This window comes from Medicago sativa, chromosome 6 (genome assembly GCF_051527215.1).
Source record: "Medicago sativa cultivar Bolivia chromosome 6, Bolivia_mono, whole genome shotgun sequence".
NCBI lineage: Eukaryota > Viridiplantae > Streptophyta > Magnoliopsida > Fabales > Fabaceae > Medicago > Medicago sativa.
Genome location: NC_140754.1, coordinates 66863748 through 66878533, shown reverse-complemented (window position 1 = coordinate 66878533; position 14786 = coordinate 66863748). Strand labels below are relative to the sequence as shown.

General features: G+C 31.9%; 2 protein-coding genes across 2 annotated transcripts; one reads left to right on the top strand and one right to left on the bottom strand.

Moving 5' to 3' along the window:
• Nucleotides 1–672: 672 nt before the first annotated feature.
• On the top strand, nt 673–2860 carry LOC146916474 (ATP-dependent Clp protease ATP-binding subunit). Its single transcript, XM_085718569.1, has 2 exons — nt 673–1172; nt 2158–2860. Exons 1-2 carry the CDS (start codon nt 720–722, stop codon nt 2431–2433), a joined length of 729 nt encoding a protein of 242 aa, XP_085574695.1. The 5' UTR covers nt 673–719; the 3' UTR covers nt 2434–2860.
• A 2000-nt stretch (nt 2861–4860) lies between these two features.
• ABCB28 (non-intrinsic ABC protein 8) lies at nt 4861–12943 on the bottom strand. Its single transcript, XM_085718568.1, has 16 exons — nt 12320–12943; nt 9555–9742; nt 9434–9457; nt 9021–9122; nt 8670–8760; nt 8049–8149; nt 7909–7959; nt 7694–7822; nt 7504–7566; nt 7144–7423; nt 6345–6493; nt 6159–6248; nt 5940–6074; nt 5801–5857; nt 5664–5720; nt 4861–5227 (listed from the first exon to the last, which is right to left on the bottom strand). Exons 1-16 carry the CDS (start codon nt 12714–12716, stop codon nt 4991–4993), a joined length of 2151 nt encoding a protein of 716 aa, XP_085574694.1. The 5' UTR covers nt 12717–12943; the 3' UTR covers nt 4861–4990.
• Between the last annotated feature and the right edge of the window lie 1843 nt (nt 12944–14786).

The window sequence follows — 14786 nt, the reverse complement described above, 5'->3', positions numbered from 1 at the left end:
GAGACCAATTTTTTTATTTAACTCATGTTTTTCTATTTTTTTGCGCAGGACAATTTTTTATTTTTGAGTCTCCGATCATAGAGCATTTTTTTTTATAATAATCAATTGAAAATATAATTTATATATATGAACTTTAAAATTTTGATTAGGATTTTTAGTAGTTTTGATATTTTTGAAAAAAAGTTATTTAAATTTTATGAATGTGTAAATACTTAATTTAAAATTTCGTGAGATGCATTAATTTTTACCAATTTTGAGTGAACAGATTTATCTAAATCGTATAGAATTTAAACCCTTAAACAAGTGGTCAACAATTTACTTTATGGTTTTTGCGTATGTAAAAAAATTGAATAAGAGGAAAATATCCACATTTTTAGTAGAGATTACTCACCATTAAAAAGTGACATCTTCTAGTATAATATGGTAAAAAAAATCTACATTTTGTAGTATAATATGCTAAAAAAATAAAAATAAAAAATGAGCATAGTAACCCAATTTCTCAAAGAAGCCCGTTTCCATTTTGAAAAACAAAATTGTTTTGGACCATTGAATTGCCAAGTACCAACCAAGTTTTTGAGACCTCAAATAAAGAGATAAGATTCATATCGCCACAATCCAAAATAACCTCATGTTCTTATTAAAATGGTTTCTCATCAACTATAATAAATTTCTAGAATTCAACTTCCTATTTTTCATTCATCAAAAAATTATAAACACTAATGAGTTCTAAGATAAATTTCTCAAGTCCACCAATACAATGCAAATTTCATATCAAGAAATCAAACATCACAAGAAAAAACATCATCATCTTCTCTTCAACTCCCTCAAGTGAAAAACAAAACAAAACAATTTCCAAAACAATTGAAACTCCATCAAATGATAAGGCATACACTATTAATTTCAAGACAAAAAGTGCTTGCAAGCTTGGAATTTCAAGATATCCGGATTTCGAATATGATGCTGAAGGAGGAATAGGAACTGGTTTTGGTGCAAAGGAAACACAAAATTCAGATAACAATGACATTCTTGTTTCATTTGATCTTGATACATTGTATATTCCATCATTAACAAGCTCTACAACAAAGTTTCTTGGTTTGTCATTGCCACCATTTTTGAAGATTGATATTGTTCCACAAGCTTTTCAAGGAAGTATCAATCAAGAATCTGGCAAGGTAAGCCATATAAGCTATAAAGATAGTACTTCAATTCTAATTGTGCAGTATGTGTCTACACCTTTTAGTGGCACTTGGTCTTTATTCTACCTAGCTATATGTATCCCTTAGATTTTTTGGAAAATGTTAACTAGTACTCTAGGGTTACCAGTTAAGGAAACAAATATAGTAAGAATTTTTTGAAATATATGTGATCAAATATTTAAAAGTGCAAAAAATGTTGTTTTCACCGTAAAACTTACTTTTTTTTTATCTTTTATTCAGTACTCAGAGAATACTAGTTAGCAGGACTCAAATATTTTTAATAAACACCAAATTGAGATATGATTGCATTTAGCTCATCAAGTGATTCACTTTAGAATACAAAGTAAACAATCTCAAACTCTAGTCTACAATGTGCCAGTTTAATGATAATAGTTTGTTCTTGTGATATCAAGAGAAAGAGTCCAAGTTTTTGGTATCAATGGTAAGAATTTGATCCTGTAATATTCGAAGAGGGAGTCTAAATCCTCGAGTTATTGGTTGTGAAATAGTTATTAGTGTCACTGTAATATGTCAGATGATGTCAATATAGTCCTAGTATATAATATTAAAATAGCAAAAAACTTTCTTAATTGTGTCTTTTGTTAGTAATTTTGTTAACTAACTGACTAACGGAAAAGACATTCAATGACTAAACTAACGAACGAAAGGTAGATTTGAAGACTGAACTCTTGAAGGACTAAACATTTAGGGTGTTCTGTAATTTTGATGAGAGTCAAATCCAATTGTTACTGGACTATGTTGCACATACATCTCTAATTGATAGTATGTCCTGGTGTCTGACATGTGTCGTGTTGGACACCGACATATGTGATTATATTGAATTATGTTATTTTCTCAAAATTTTACTGGTGTTGATGTATCCGTATCAGTGTCGTGTTCCGGTGTCTGTGTCCGTGCTTCATAGTTAATGGTTTATTAATTTTTATTTTTTTCTTACAAGGTTGATCTTGAGTTTAAGGCCAAGTTCTTGTTTTCTGCTGGTAGTATATATAAGGCTCCACCACTACTTGTGAAGACAGTGTTGACATCTGAAGAATCAAAGGGGGCTATGAAGAGTGGAAGAGGCATGAGATTGGATGAAGAAGGAAAGTGCAGACTGGTTGGTGTGGCAACAGTTGATCCTATTGATGATTTCCTAATGAATTCCTTCCTTGGTCTACCTACTGAGTGTCTTGCTGAACTAAATGCTGTAATCTCCATTTCTTCTTCATCATAAGAGTTTAAATCTCATTACAAAACGAGATATAGAACTGCATATTATAGTGTGCTCCACGCAAGATCTCATGTCTGATTCCTTCTGGTGTCAATTCCAGTGGGCAAGTCCATACAAGGTTTTGTTGTAGCTTTAAATGGGTCCCGCAAGTGGATGGTGGGATTGGTTCACTCGAATTAATCGGTCCTTGGATCGGATACCGACTTTTAAAAAAAAAAAAAATTAAATAGCAGAATGAGTTATTATACTTAGATAAGAATATGCAAAATTGGAGGCATGACTTCTCATTCATGATGACACTATAGTCAATGTCTTCTTTAATGTTTCTAATACTTTGGAAGTTTTCTTCAAAATCATCTTCCAATATTGTTGTACATTCAATACAATACAGCAACTTATAATGCATTGTTTTTGTTTCTTTTGTGCATAATATTATGGAATGACTTGAAAATACCTACTGCATTTAGAATTAAATCAATATTATAATATGATTTTCTGGTCATAAGATTTGCTTCTATTTTCTTAAAGGATGTGATAGCTAGTTTTCTTAACAAAGGTTTGTTATGAAGAAAAGAAGAAAATGTAAAATGTAGTTCTAAATGAAAAAATTATAGCATAATAGTTTTTGAACTAATTATAGTCGTCGTGATTTCGTCAAACTTACCATCAATCCAGTCACGCACTTCATCATTGAATTAATAAAAAGATAACACAAAAATAACTTTTTTCTATTGCATAAGCATTAACTTGTATGCGTCAACATTTTAATCAAAGATCACAAGTTATCACTGAACTGCAAAACTAGTTCATAGCAAGCTCACAAGAGCATGCATGTATCATTTATGTAAGAACGATTTTGGTAAGTAAGAAACTTGCTGTATAACACTTCTCTAATCTCTAACAACAATGCAACTTGTGCAGAAGCATTCCCTTACCCTGCATTATAACATTTGTCTTTTACATTGTTTGGAGATCTTTTTTAATAAAAATAATTGTTCATGAGAAATTATTATTCCTTAAAAATATAATGGAAGTAATTTACAAATATACTTGATGGTTTTTAACTCACAAACTCACACACAAACAAGTGGAGGTGCCAGGATTCAAACCATGGTGTCCGACCTAACAATTTCAACATTTTACCACTTGAGCTAGGACTTATAATAATATCTTTCGATAAACATAAGATTAGGCCTTTCTGTTTTGTTGTTTCTCCTTGTTGTGCTATACTTCTCAAGCAACCTCAAGTGTTCAAATTATTCAGCTCCATTCTAGTATTGAGAACCCATATGCACCATATAGAGAAAATCGTTGAATATGTTAGTTACAATTTATAATTTGTTATGCTTATTTATTGAGAACTAACAACGTTAAAGTGTTGCGTCAAAAAAAAACAAAAACAACGTTAAAATGTAAATCATAGTATCACATCGACAATGTTTCACAATAACATACTATTTTTTTTTCTTCTTAAAGGTATTTAAGGTATGTTCCTTTATTCTCACACTTTCTGTCCATTTTTTTTTTTACTGTTTCAACACGTGCACATTATAAGACGTTTTTTTTATGAAATTTTGACTTTGAAAGAAAAAAGTAAATATATTTATGTTACTCAATAAAAATGTTTATTTCTTTTTAACTTTAGTACGTAATCCCCATAAATGGTGTGTGCAGGGTTTAAATCTCAGCCGCTGCATATATTACGTGGCGTCTTTATCAATTGAATTAAGTTTATGAGACTTTGTTCATTCTAACTTTAGTAACGGCAAAACTACAAATTTATCAGGACTTTGTTCATTCTAACGTTTGTAGCGGCAAAACTACAACTAAATGAAAATGTGATGTCGCTTGTTAGTGTGATTTGTGTATGTGTAGATTTTTTCCTTTCTAAGGAATGTGTAGAAATAAATATGTAGAGATTAAATGATATTTTTAGTTGATGTTGCAACAATAATGTTGATTGACACTTTGTCAAAAACTTCTTTAAATGTGTGTTCTATTTGTATATTATAGATAGATAAGATTAACTTTAAGATTAGATTTTAATTAGGATTAAAATGTTTATAAGAAAATTGGATTAAAATGAAGATAAGATTAAAACTAAAATTAAAATTAAAATAAAACTTCCTTAAAAAAAATTAAAATAAAACTAACATCAGATTAAGATGTGTAAATTATAAAAATATATTTATTTTTAGTAGGGAAAAATTTGTCATCGTAAAAATGTTTCTCTTTTTTCTCACTTTTTCGTTTTAACTTAAGTAGTGACAAAATTGCAAATAAATGAAAATGTCATGTCTTTTGTTAGTTTAATTGGTGCAGGTGTATGTAGACATAAATGGGTAGAAATTAATTGATATTTTAAGTTTTTTTTTTTTTTTTTTTTGTGTTGAAGGAATTGATATTTTAAGCTAATATTTCAACAATGACTTTTTATTAACAATTGTGAAAAATTGCTATTACTATGAAAGTGTGCTTTTGTATATATTATTAAATTATTAAATAATTAATTAATATTATGATTTGGTATAAAAGTAAACACTAAGAAGACCATAATAATTTATTCAAATGCAAGCCTTTGAGTTCCAACCAGTGATGCATATTGGCCCTTCTTAGCCAATAACTCAAAATGAGTGCCTAGTTCAGCAATCCTCCCTTCTGAACAGAGTGCAATTTGATGGGCATTTTGAACTGTGCTTAATCTGTGAGCTATGACTAATGTTGTCCTTCCCTTCATCAAATGATTAAGTGCTTCTTGGACCAATCGCTCACTGACGGTATCTAGAGCACTTGTCGCCTGCATCAGGAAAGAATATCTAAGTTGATGTGGCATATAAAGATTCTGTCAAGCGTTCTCAAGAAATTTCTTAAACCGCGATTGTTCCATAGTACGCAATTTGAATAGAGACACTATAGCATAGTGTAATTTGAATAAACCACTATATTTATGTGATCCGTGAGTAACAACACTGGATTCAGTTTGGATAAACTTCTAAAGAAATCTTATAATAACAGATTTTTCTCGATGTTCAAAACCTTTATAATTTATTTCAGTTGAAAAGCAACCATAAGCTCGAAGTTTATCCAAACTAGGACACAGTCGGAATGATGTCAACTTAAAGAACAACATGGCTGCATGTTGCTCTGCCTGCTTCCAGGTAAATCTAACCTCCTTATTGTTAGGACTAAGTGAAAGTACAAGCAAATACGAAGAATTAAACGGAAAATATCACCTCGTCAAGTATAAGGACGGGAGCATTCTTCAGTAGAGCTCGGGCAATGGCAACTCTCTGCAATTTAGGAACACAAATATTATGTATTCACTCGTGCACGAACATGATATATCATGCTATGGAAAACTGTGTTTTACCTGTCTTTGTCCTCCGCTCAGTAGGCCTCCACGCTCACCAACAAGTGTATCATAGCCCTTTCCAAAAACGATCAACAATAAGGTAATAGTTTTATATACTGTATATAAAATAATTTGCATACCTATAAGACAAACCAACCTGTGGAAGTGAAATTATAAAGTCATGGGCGTTTGCAGCCTTTGCTGCCTTAATCACATCGTCTTTAGAAACATCGTCATCTGGAAGCCCATATGCAATATTTTCGCCAACAGACACCGAAAACAGAACAGGTTCCTGTCATATCATAATATTATTAGTGAACGAGCGATGTGTTTGATATAAATCATGGATTTCTTTTTCCTTCTATAGTTTTCATACTTGATTTACGATAGAAACAACCCGGGCCCATTCACTTTTGTCAAATGTCCGCACATCCTCTCCACCAACTGTTATACGACCTCTTGTTGGCTACAGAAATAAAACTCACTTAGACCATCTTAATTTTAACACACAGAAATTAAATGAAACTTTAAGTCACAACAAATTCTGAAATAGAAATCAAACCTCATAAAAACGAGACAGTAACTGTACTATCGTACTTTTTCCCGCACCACTAGCACCAACCAGTGCAGTTACAGTTCCACATTTTAGTCTTAAATTTAAGCCACTTAAAATTTCCACATCTGGCCTTAAAGGATAAGAGAAATACACATCTGCAGTATTTTACAGGCATAGTCATTGACAGAAGGAAAAAGTACATGTCACAGAGTAAATCAGATCTATCATGCTAATGTAATATTTAACCATCTCAAAGTACTAATGTAAATAATTAAGACTGAAAATGAATGATTATATGTCTTCCTCAAGGTCCTATATAATTAAAATTTTGAGAAATATGATATGAATATACCGACAAGCATAAAATTAATTTTGAGCTATAGCGGCTATTACACAGCGGACTTTGGACTTTGGAAGCATAAACAATCGTGCACAGTCGAAGTCCCACAAGAAAATTAATCCATTTAGTTATGGAACTTCGGAAGTTCATCTCATAACATGTGTTGCTAAATAGTGGCTATAGCGCTATTGCACAGCGGACTTTAAACAAATCACTATTGATCCGCGATATGCTATTTAGTACAAAATCATTTGAAATAGCGCCTATAGCACTGTTGCGTAGCAGGACTTGAATAGCCCGCTATTTTCCGCAATCTCCAATTGACAACACTGTTCATAACTAGAAAGGAAAAAGCAAGAAGAAGCTCCCATTTCTAGAACATTAGCAAACATGGTTGTTGACATTGAAAAGTCATACATTAAAACAAGACAACAGGGATAGTAAAATTGCAATAGTGATAGATACCTTCAAGACAAATATCTCCAGACCAAGCTAAACTAAACACATTGCTTGATGTTTTTAATGCTGACATGTAATGCAAATGATTATTTTGGTTTTTCTCAGCAGAACCATTAGAGAAGAATAATTTGTAGTTTTCATCGTTCACTGCTTTTTGTTTCAGTTCTCTTTCTAAGCCGTAGGCAAGGGCATCGTCAACTTGAACTCCAGACAAAACAGAGTTGATCCTCTCAACAGCCGCAAAAGTTCCACGAAGATCTCCAAAAGTATTAACCAATCCTTGAACCTGAAGGACATAATAATATCAGACAGCAAAGAGAAGATGAAACAAAGTAAATTAAGAAGTCAGTAACTCAATTTGCTTACAGCGAATGTCAAAGTGAAAGTATATCCAATAAAAGACGCCATTGTTCCAACAGAGAGTTGACCCTGAGAGCAAGAAATAACAGCAACTCATATAAAGTTCTGAATGATTTCAATGATGGAATGGAAAATCCTCGGAAAAGAAATGATAAGAGAAAGACTTATTTTGATGACACGATATAGAATTTCTTACCGCCTTAACTTTGCTTCCTCCGAGACAATATAGTGCAGTTAAAGAAATATAAACAGCAACTCTAGTCAAGGATTCGTTTATAGATTTGAAAGTTCCAAGCTTTATACCGCTCGATTGGAAAGATAGAACCTGTATGGATCCCATAATCAACATTTAAGTATCTAGAGCTTGTCATACGTTTCTGACAACAGCTATAGATTTTTTAATAAGCTCACCTGATTAGCAAACATAGCCATTTGGCGCTTTTCACCACTAAAGGATCGAACCTGTAAGTATGTAAGTCACTGTTTTAGCTGTTAATTACCAATCCAAGCCTTTAAAATGCTTATCATAATATGAATTAATAGGAACTCACTGTTCTAATAGCAGAAAATGTTTCTGATATACAATCAGATATAGATGCTTGGGCCAAACCATGTGATTTAAAAACAGGCACAGTTGATCTCTTGTAGATAGCTTCAGTAAACCAAAAAAAAAAAAAATCAACAACAGGGAAAAGGTAGAAATGAAAAATATCACGGCGCAATTTTTTTTATTATATAGTGATGAAATTCTTATTCATTCTATATACTCAGTTCATACAAGTGAATTATTTTAAAAATTTTGATACATATTGCCCTAATGTTTGGGAATGGAGGAATACGTGCAGGATTATTATATTTCGGCTGAGCATTGTTTAAGGAAACCTAAAAGCATTATTTGTTAATCACAGATCGTGGAAAATAGAGGCTTGTTCAAATTACTCTATGCAACAGTGCTATAGCGCTACTATAGCCGAAATTTGACAACATTTTATACCAAATACTGTATTGCAGAACAATAGCGATTTGTTCAAATTCCGCTAAGCTATAGCGTTGTTTTTTTTTTTTTTAAGACACTATAGCGTTGTTATTAATAGCCTCTGTTTCATAACAGTAACTAAAAGGCTAAAACGACTGGTCATGAGTTGTTATCATCAAACACAATAGAAATTTACCGATTGAAATGGAAACTGCAATCATCAGAACAGCCAGAATTGGAGCCAGTTGAGGGGATAGAGTAAAAAGTATGCATAATGTTCCAGTGACCTACAGAAATACAAGGAAAACCGACACAGAATTAAACATGACCATCAATAGGTAAATCAAAATATGGATTAATGCAACCTGAGTGACAATAAAAGAAGGAAGAAATTCTTCCATGCTCGAACAAAATAACAGTGATACAAAAACCACTATTCAAGAAATGAAGGAAAATCATCCCAACAAAGTGATAAAGGAATGAACCATACACATGCTTAAACATGAGAAATATAAAGCTCACTTCTCATTGATCTAGAGTTGCTTGCCTCAGATAATGCCCTGAATCCGCGATCCCTTGAAACATTCTCACTGACAAGATCTTTAAGGGAGCCCAAATCAGATGTTAACAAACCAGTGATTTCCCCTACCTACAAGAATAAACCAAAGTAACTGCAATAAGTTTTGCACCAACTCCAATAAAATACTATAAAGAAAAGGAAAGAATAGTATTATATAGCTTAGTAAAATTCGTGAAATAATTTTTTTATTTATCTTTAGGGTACTGGCACAGTAATAACTGCCTTGCTTTGTAACCTAAAGAGACAGTGTTCGAATCCTGACCAAGGAATGTATGACCTAGTGTCTCATCCGTCTCTAAGTCTCAAGAAAAATGCATCAAGAGATTAACAAACATTGCGAAATGAAAGCACGTATAATTTGAATGATTCCATATACACACCTTGTATTTGTCAAAAAATTCAACCTGCATAAATCAAAAGAACTGCATATGATTAAACGACCGAGACATTAATAAATAACTAATAAAAATGAACAGGAAAGTTTGTATAGATTGATTTTACCTTCTGAATCAATATTTTTCCAAAGATCTGAGCTCTTAGTGTTGACATAACTTTCTCCCATACTATGTTCATGTTTATAACAAAAATAACAGTAAAAAGCGGCTCTAGTGCATACAGAACTCCCATTTTACTGAGAAGACTCCACAACGGTTCGGGTCTGACACCAATAAGAACTTCAAAAAACCGTCCTACGAATACAACAACATGATATTAGTCCTTAAAATTAAAATACACTAACGGTTAGTCTAATTAATCATCAAAATTCTGAAAGGGAACTAATGTGACGCAATAGAAAAGTAGTCAGATGAGCAACGTCTACACGCAAGTTGTCATACAAAAGGTGGTGACTCTCATTTAATGAGTAAGAAAAATCATCCCCTAAATAAATCTCAGTAATTTAGAGATTTTTTCTGACTCTTGGTTATGAGATACCTTGGTTCACCTAAAAAACTCTCGTTGTAGGTACTATGTCTAATAACTTTGTATAAACATTATATTTGATCATGGTAGGATTGTAGCTACTGTCTCATACTCTCTATAAATGTTAAATTTATATGCTAAAACCACCACCAACTAGTTCCCCCTATTTTCAGTGGTGAATCTTTTAAACCATTTTTTTTTTAATATATTGGGTTTTTTTACGAAAACATGAAAAACTTACCTAAGCAACTTACCTATATATATGCCAAGTTGCATAAGTCATGTTTATTGTCTTCTTGATTAAAAATAGAATAAAACACCAACTATTTCCACCTATCTTTAGGGGTGATTTTTTCAACAGGTTTTAAGAATTCTAGCATTGCCTTTTATTGTTCAGTGAGTAACTTGACAACTTAAATTTCTGAAAGGAAAAACACAAGAAAAGACGGAAATTTTTGCTTTTTGTGTAACCCTCTCGTTCCCAGGAGAAGGGGCTGTGTTCGGATCAAAGTTAAGTAAAGTTTGACCAAAATGTTTTCCACCCAGGAATCGAACTTGGGTTCTCCTGAGCAATTTGTCCTGGGGGAACTCATTAACCACTTGACCCCAATTACTTGGTTAAATTCATATATGTTTTTGGTGTAAAGAGGTGTTTTACACGATCATAACCGTTAGAACAATAGAAACATTTGATTTTTGTCATAATAATTTCTAAGTCATACATATGATTGACCGATCGCGATGTACTAAAAGTCTAATACCTTTTACATTGACAATACATTAAAAAATTTGGATTTAATTTAATTTGTATGTCAGTGTAAAGATTTTTTACACCGTCAATCAATCATAACCATTAGATTATTACAAATATTTGACTTTAATCATATTTATTATAAAGATATAGAAATGATGGATTGTGATTACAAGTGCATCATAATTAAACTCTATAAATATCATAATACATATGGATTTTCACTGTGAAGAATTTTGAATAAACTACTGTCTTTGAGTTTGTAGACTGCTGTCAAATAGTCCCTGAAATTGCATACTATAATGTAACAATTGGTCTAACTAACTTCCTAACCAACTTGACTACTATTCAATTGCATACTATACTGACTGTAACTAACACCTGAGATTCTGAACATTTTAAAAAAGCATGTAACTCTATTAAACTGTCAAATAGGAATTTGGATCCTATATTTTAACAACGGAAAATGTTAACTTGTGCCCTTAAGGCACAAGTTTAGAAGCCAAATGTAGAAATAATGTATTGGAATGCGTGCATTAAATTGAATCTTTAATGTTTTAATGAATTGAATGCACAAAGTTTAAGGAAATATTTCTTTTTTTGGATTTCTTAACATATGTCCTAAGGGCACAAGTTAACACTACCCTTTAACAATTTACTATCAATTTGGTATCTGTATTTAACCACGTATTATCAATTTAGTCCTTACCATGCTGTCAGAAACTAATATGAGTAAAATTTGACAGATTTAAGGACCTTTTTTTGAATATTCATAATGCAAAAATACCTATTTGAGATTGTCCTACAAACTCGGTGACGAATTTGATGGTTTAGTCAAAGACTTTTTACACTATCAATTCATCATAAACCGTTTTAAAAATTTCAACCATATAAATTTATCTCATACAAATTAAACTCACAAACTATAAATCACTAACGCAAAGGGGGACGCTGGATACCGGATACAACAATGACAGAGATACGTCGACACAAGTACAAATTTGAAAGAAAAAGAAAGAAAAAAAAAAAACAATTAAGGGATAATAGTCCCTGAATGTGTAACGAGTAGCCATCATAGTATCTCAATGTATGAAACTTCAAAATAGTCCCGGTTTTGTACTTTGCTAGTAAAAATAGTCCCTGACATTAATAGAGTCACTCAACGCTAACATGAACTCTTTCATATAAGAATTGATTTAACAGTAAGTAAGGACTAAGAACTAATATGATAATAATTAAGTATATTATCAACTAATATGACAACATTAACAAAGCATTTTAACGTAAAAAAAACTATTTTAACCAACATAATCTACAATCGGGTACTATTTTAAAATTTTAATACATAGACTATTATGGCTACCGACGAAAATAACTATTAACCTGACAATTAATTGAATATACCACATGTGTCCGTCAAGTCCGACACTGACGTACGCCAGACACGACATATATTAGACACCAGACACAACACACCTTCATGTTAGTGTGTTAGTCTTAGATAAATAGAAGGAATGGAGTGTACACGCAATCATAATCATAAAAATACAAAAAACAAAAAGATCATAATCAGAAGAAAACAAAAAAAAGTTACCAGAAAAAATGGGCATGGATAGAGTACAAGCAGTACACGCAAAGAGAGAAGCAACACAAACAGCAATCCGAAATTTATGCTTAAACAAAAGCAAACCCAGCAGCTCCCATGTTACAACTTTCGGTATAACCGTTTCCTCTTGCTGCAACCCATCAACTTTCGGATCCGGTTCAGCTACATTCGGGTCGGACGCGGGTCCAGTGATATAAGCACGTGGTAGAGATTGAGAAAGAAGAAAACGTGAACGTGATAATGATAGTGATTTTGGTTGGAATTGGAATTGTAATGGACGAATAGGAACACGTGAGAGTGAAAGAGAAAGAGAGTGTATTGGTTTATGAGTTTTGAAGGAAGAAAGAGGGAGATGGTAATGGGAGAGTGTTGTTGGAGATGTCATTGGGAGAAGTTAAGGGAAGAATTGAAGAAAATGAAATGAGGTTTGGGTTTTTTGGGATAGAAGAATGAAATAGAGTTGAAAGTTGGAGGGATTTATTTTTTATTTTTTTTAAGGAAAGTTGGAGGGATTTTTATTCATTTATGATGAATCATGTCGTTTAAGGAAAATATTCATGATTCATGAGGGGGTGAGGGAGGCATGAATAATGAACACATGATGACATGTGTAGTTTATATTCTTCCTTGAAAAAATATGTAATTTATCCTCTTTTTGTTATTTATAAATTATTTATTTATAAAAAAACAACAAATATCTTACTCCTTGTCTCAACATAACTTATTTCGTTGATGAATTCATACACATGAAGAGCAATGTATAAATGGAAAAGAGAGTAACATTTTATGGGAGACTTGGAGTGATAGTATATTTATATATAGGTGTATTTTTATTTTTTGGTAGATAGACGAAATAATAATAACCATTGAAAGTTGAAACTGATGTACAAACAAGTGAACGGGTCGGGGTTCGATTCTCTCTTACGGTGTTCAGCTTAGCAATTTTACTATTTTTGTCATTTGAGATAAGACTTGTCAATTGTATTCATCTTTACCATACATACCTTCGGATTTTCACCAATTCGGATTGTAAAATCTAAAAAATATGCACATCGGATTTCATAAAATGAAGATCCCCGATACACTATAACTTGAAGCATGTGTAAGGGGAGCTTGGATTTTAAAATCCGAAGTATTTATTTTATAAACCCTCATTGTGCCAAAAAAATCATGGGAAAAACAGGTTTGGATTATAGAATCAGATATTAGTCTATATGACAAATTAGGGAGTGCACTAGAGGGGGGTGAATAGTGTTTTTTCGTTTTTCAAAAGGTTTTTCCGAAAGCATGGATTAACAAGAGTACGATTATTGAATTTGTGCGCGATGATGATAACAAAATTAAGACAATGAATATCAAATAAGATTCAAAGTTGAATTGAGAGGTTCAAATAACGAATCTTATGGAGCAAATGTTGTAAATTTTGAGTATATTTCAAAAGTTTCAAATATTTTGTGTCCCATGTTTTTAATTGAGAAATATAGAAAAATATTTCAATTAAAAATTATTATTATATTTTAATTATATTGTTTGACTTGGTTTTGTAACATAATTTTAATTCTAAATTTTGTAACTGCCTTTCCATTAATATCTCTTGAATGTGCTATTATTAAGGCTTCTTTTGCTTGACTCAACAATTATGCTTTTGGCCTAATGATACACGTACAGTAGAAGTATGTTGCAATTTTTTCACTTGCTTTTGATCAAGATTGAAACAATAACAATAATCTACTTTCCTCCCAAAAATATAGTTGTCTCTCCTTACAATGTTCCTGGGTTACATCTTTCCTATGATTATCATATTCAAGTTGTTCTGTCACCTCTGACATGATCCATGTTAGAGAAGAACCCGTTGTATACTGGGAGGATATGCGCTATGAGGCGGATAAATCCTTAAGGACAGTGACTTCATCATGCCTCAGGTTATTTAACGGTTTACTATCCTGCTGCTCATCACCGTCATCGTCGTTCATGGCACCGTTACTGAGTTCAAATCACCGCAATTTTAAGAAAGATAAGTTTACTTGTTATCCCTCTTGTTTATTCTCTTTAATATTTAATTGATGATTTTATTTTAACAATGATTATTATTTATATAGAAAATTTATTCCTAATTTTTACAACAGCAAATCAATAATCAATAAACATACATTCAAATTCCAAAACTAAACAATCTCAAGCCAAACTTATTAACAACAAATCACACTATAAACTAATGAACACAAGACATATGAATTAATTTGTTTGAAGCTTACTTTAAACTAGATTGTGAGAATCTCAATTGAAAAAATTGAGATTAAGTGATGTAAAAAGGGAAGTTCAAAATCAATTTAACATTCCTTCTACAAATAATTCATATGCAATTAATATGCAGAAATTTAAAAGGATAGGGAGAAGAATAACACCGTGATTTATAGTGGTTCCCCTTGTTCGTCCTCGCATACATCCACTCTTC

Bases quoted from the DNA above. Each gene is read 5' to 3' on its own strand.
- LOC146916474 (XM_085718569.1), top strand. From the start codon at position 720: ATGAGTTCTAAGATAAATTTCTCAAGTCCACCAATACAATGCAAATTT. The intron at 1,173-2,157 runs GTAAGCCATATA...TTTTCTTACAAG, and splicing joins TCAATCAAGAATCTGGCAAG to GTTGATCTTGAGTTTAAGGC.
- ABCB28 (XM_085718568.1), bottom strand. From the start codon at position 12,716: ATGACATCTCCAACAACACTCTCCCATTACCATCTCCCTCTTTCTTCC. The intron at 8,150-8,669 runs GTAAATTTCTAT...GGTTTACTGAAG, and splicing joins TGCAGTTTCCATTTCAATCG to CTATCTACAAGAGATCAACT. The intron at 5,721-5,800 runs GTAAAACACAGT...CCTAAATTGCAG, and splicing joins TGAGCGGAGGACAAAGACAG to AGAGTTGCCATTGCCCGAGC.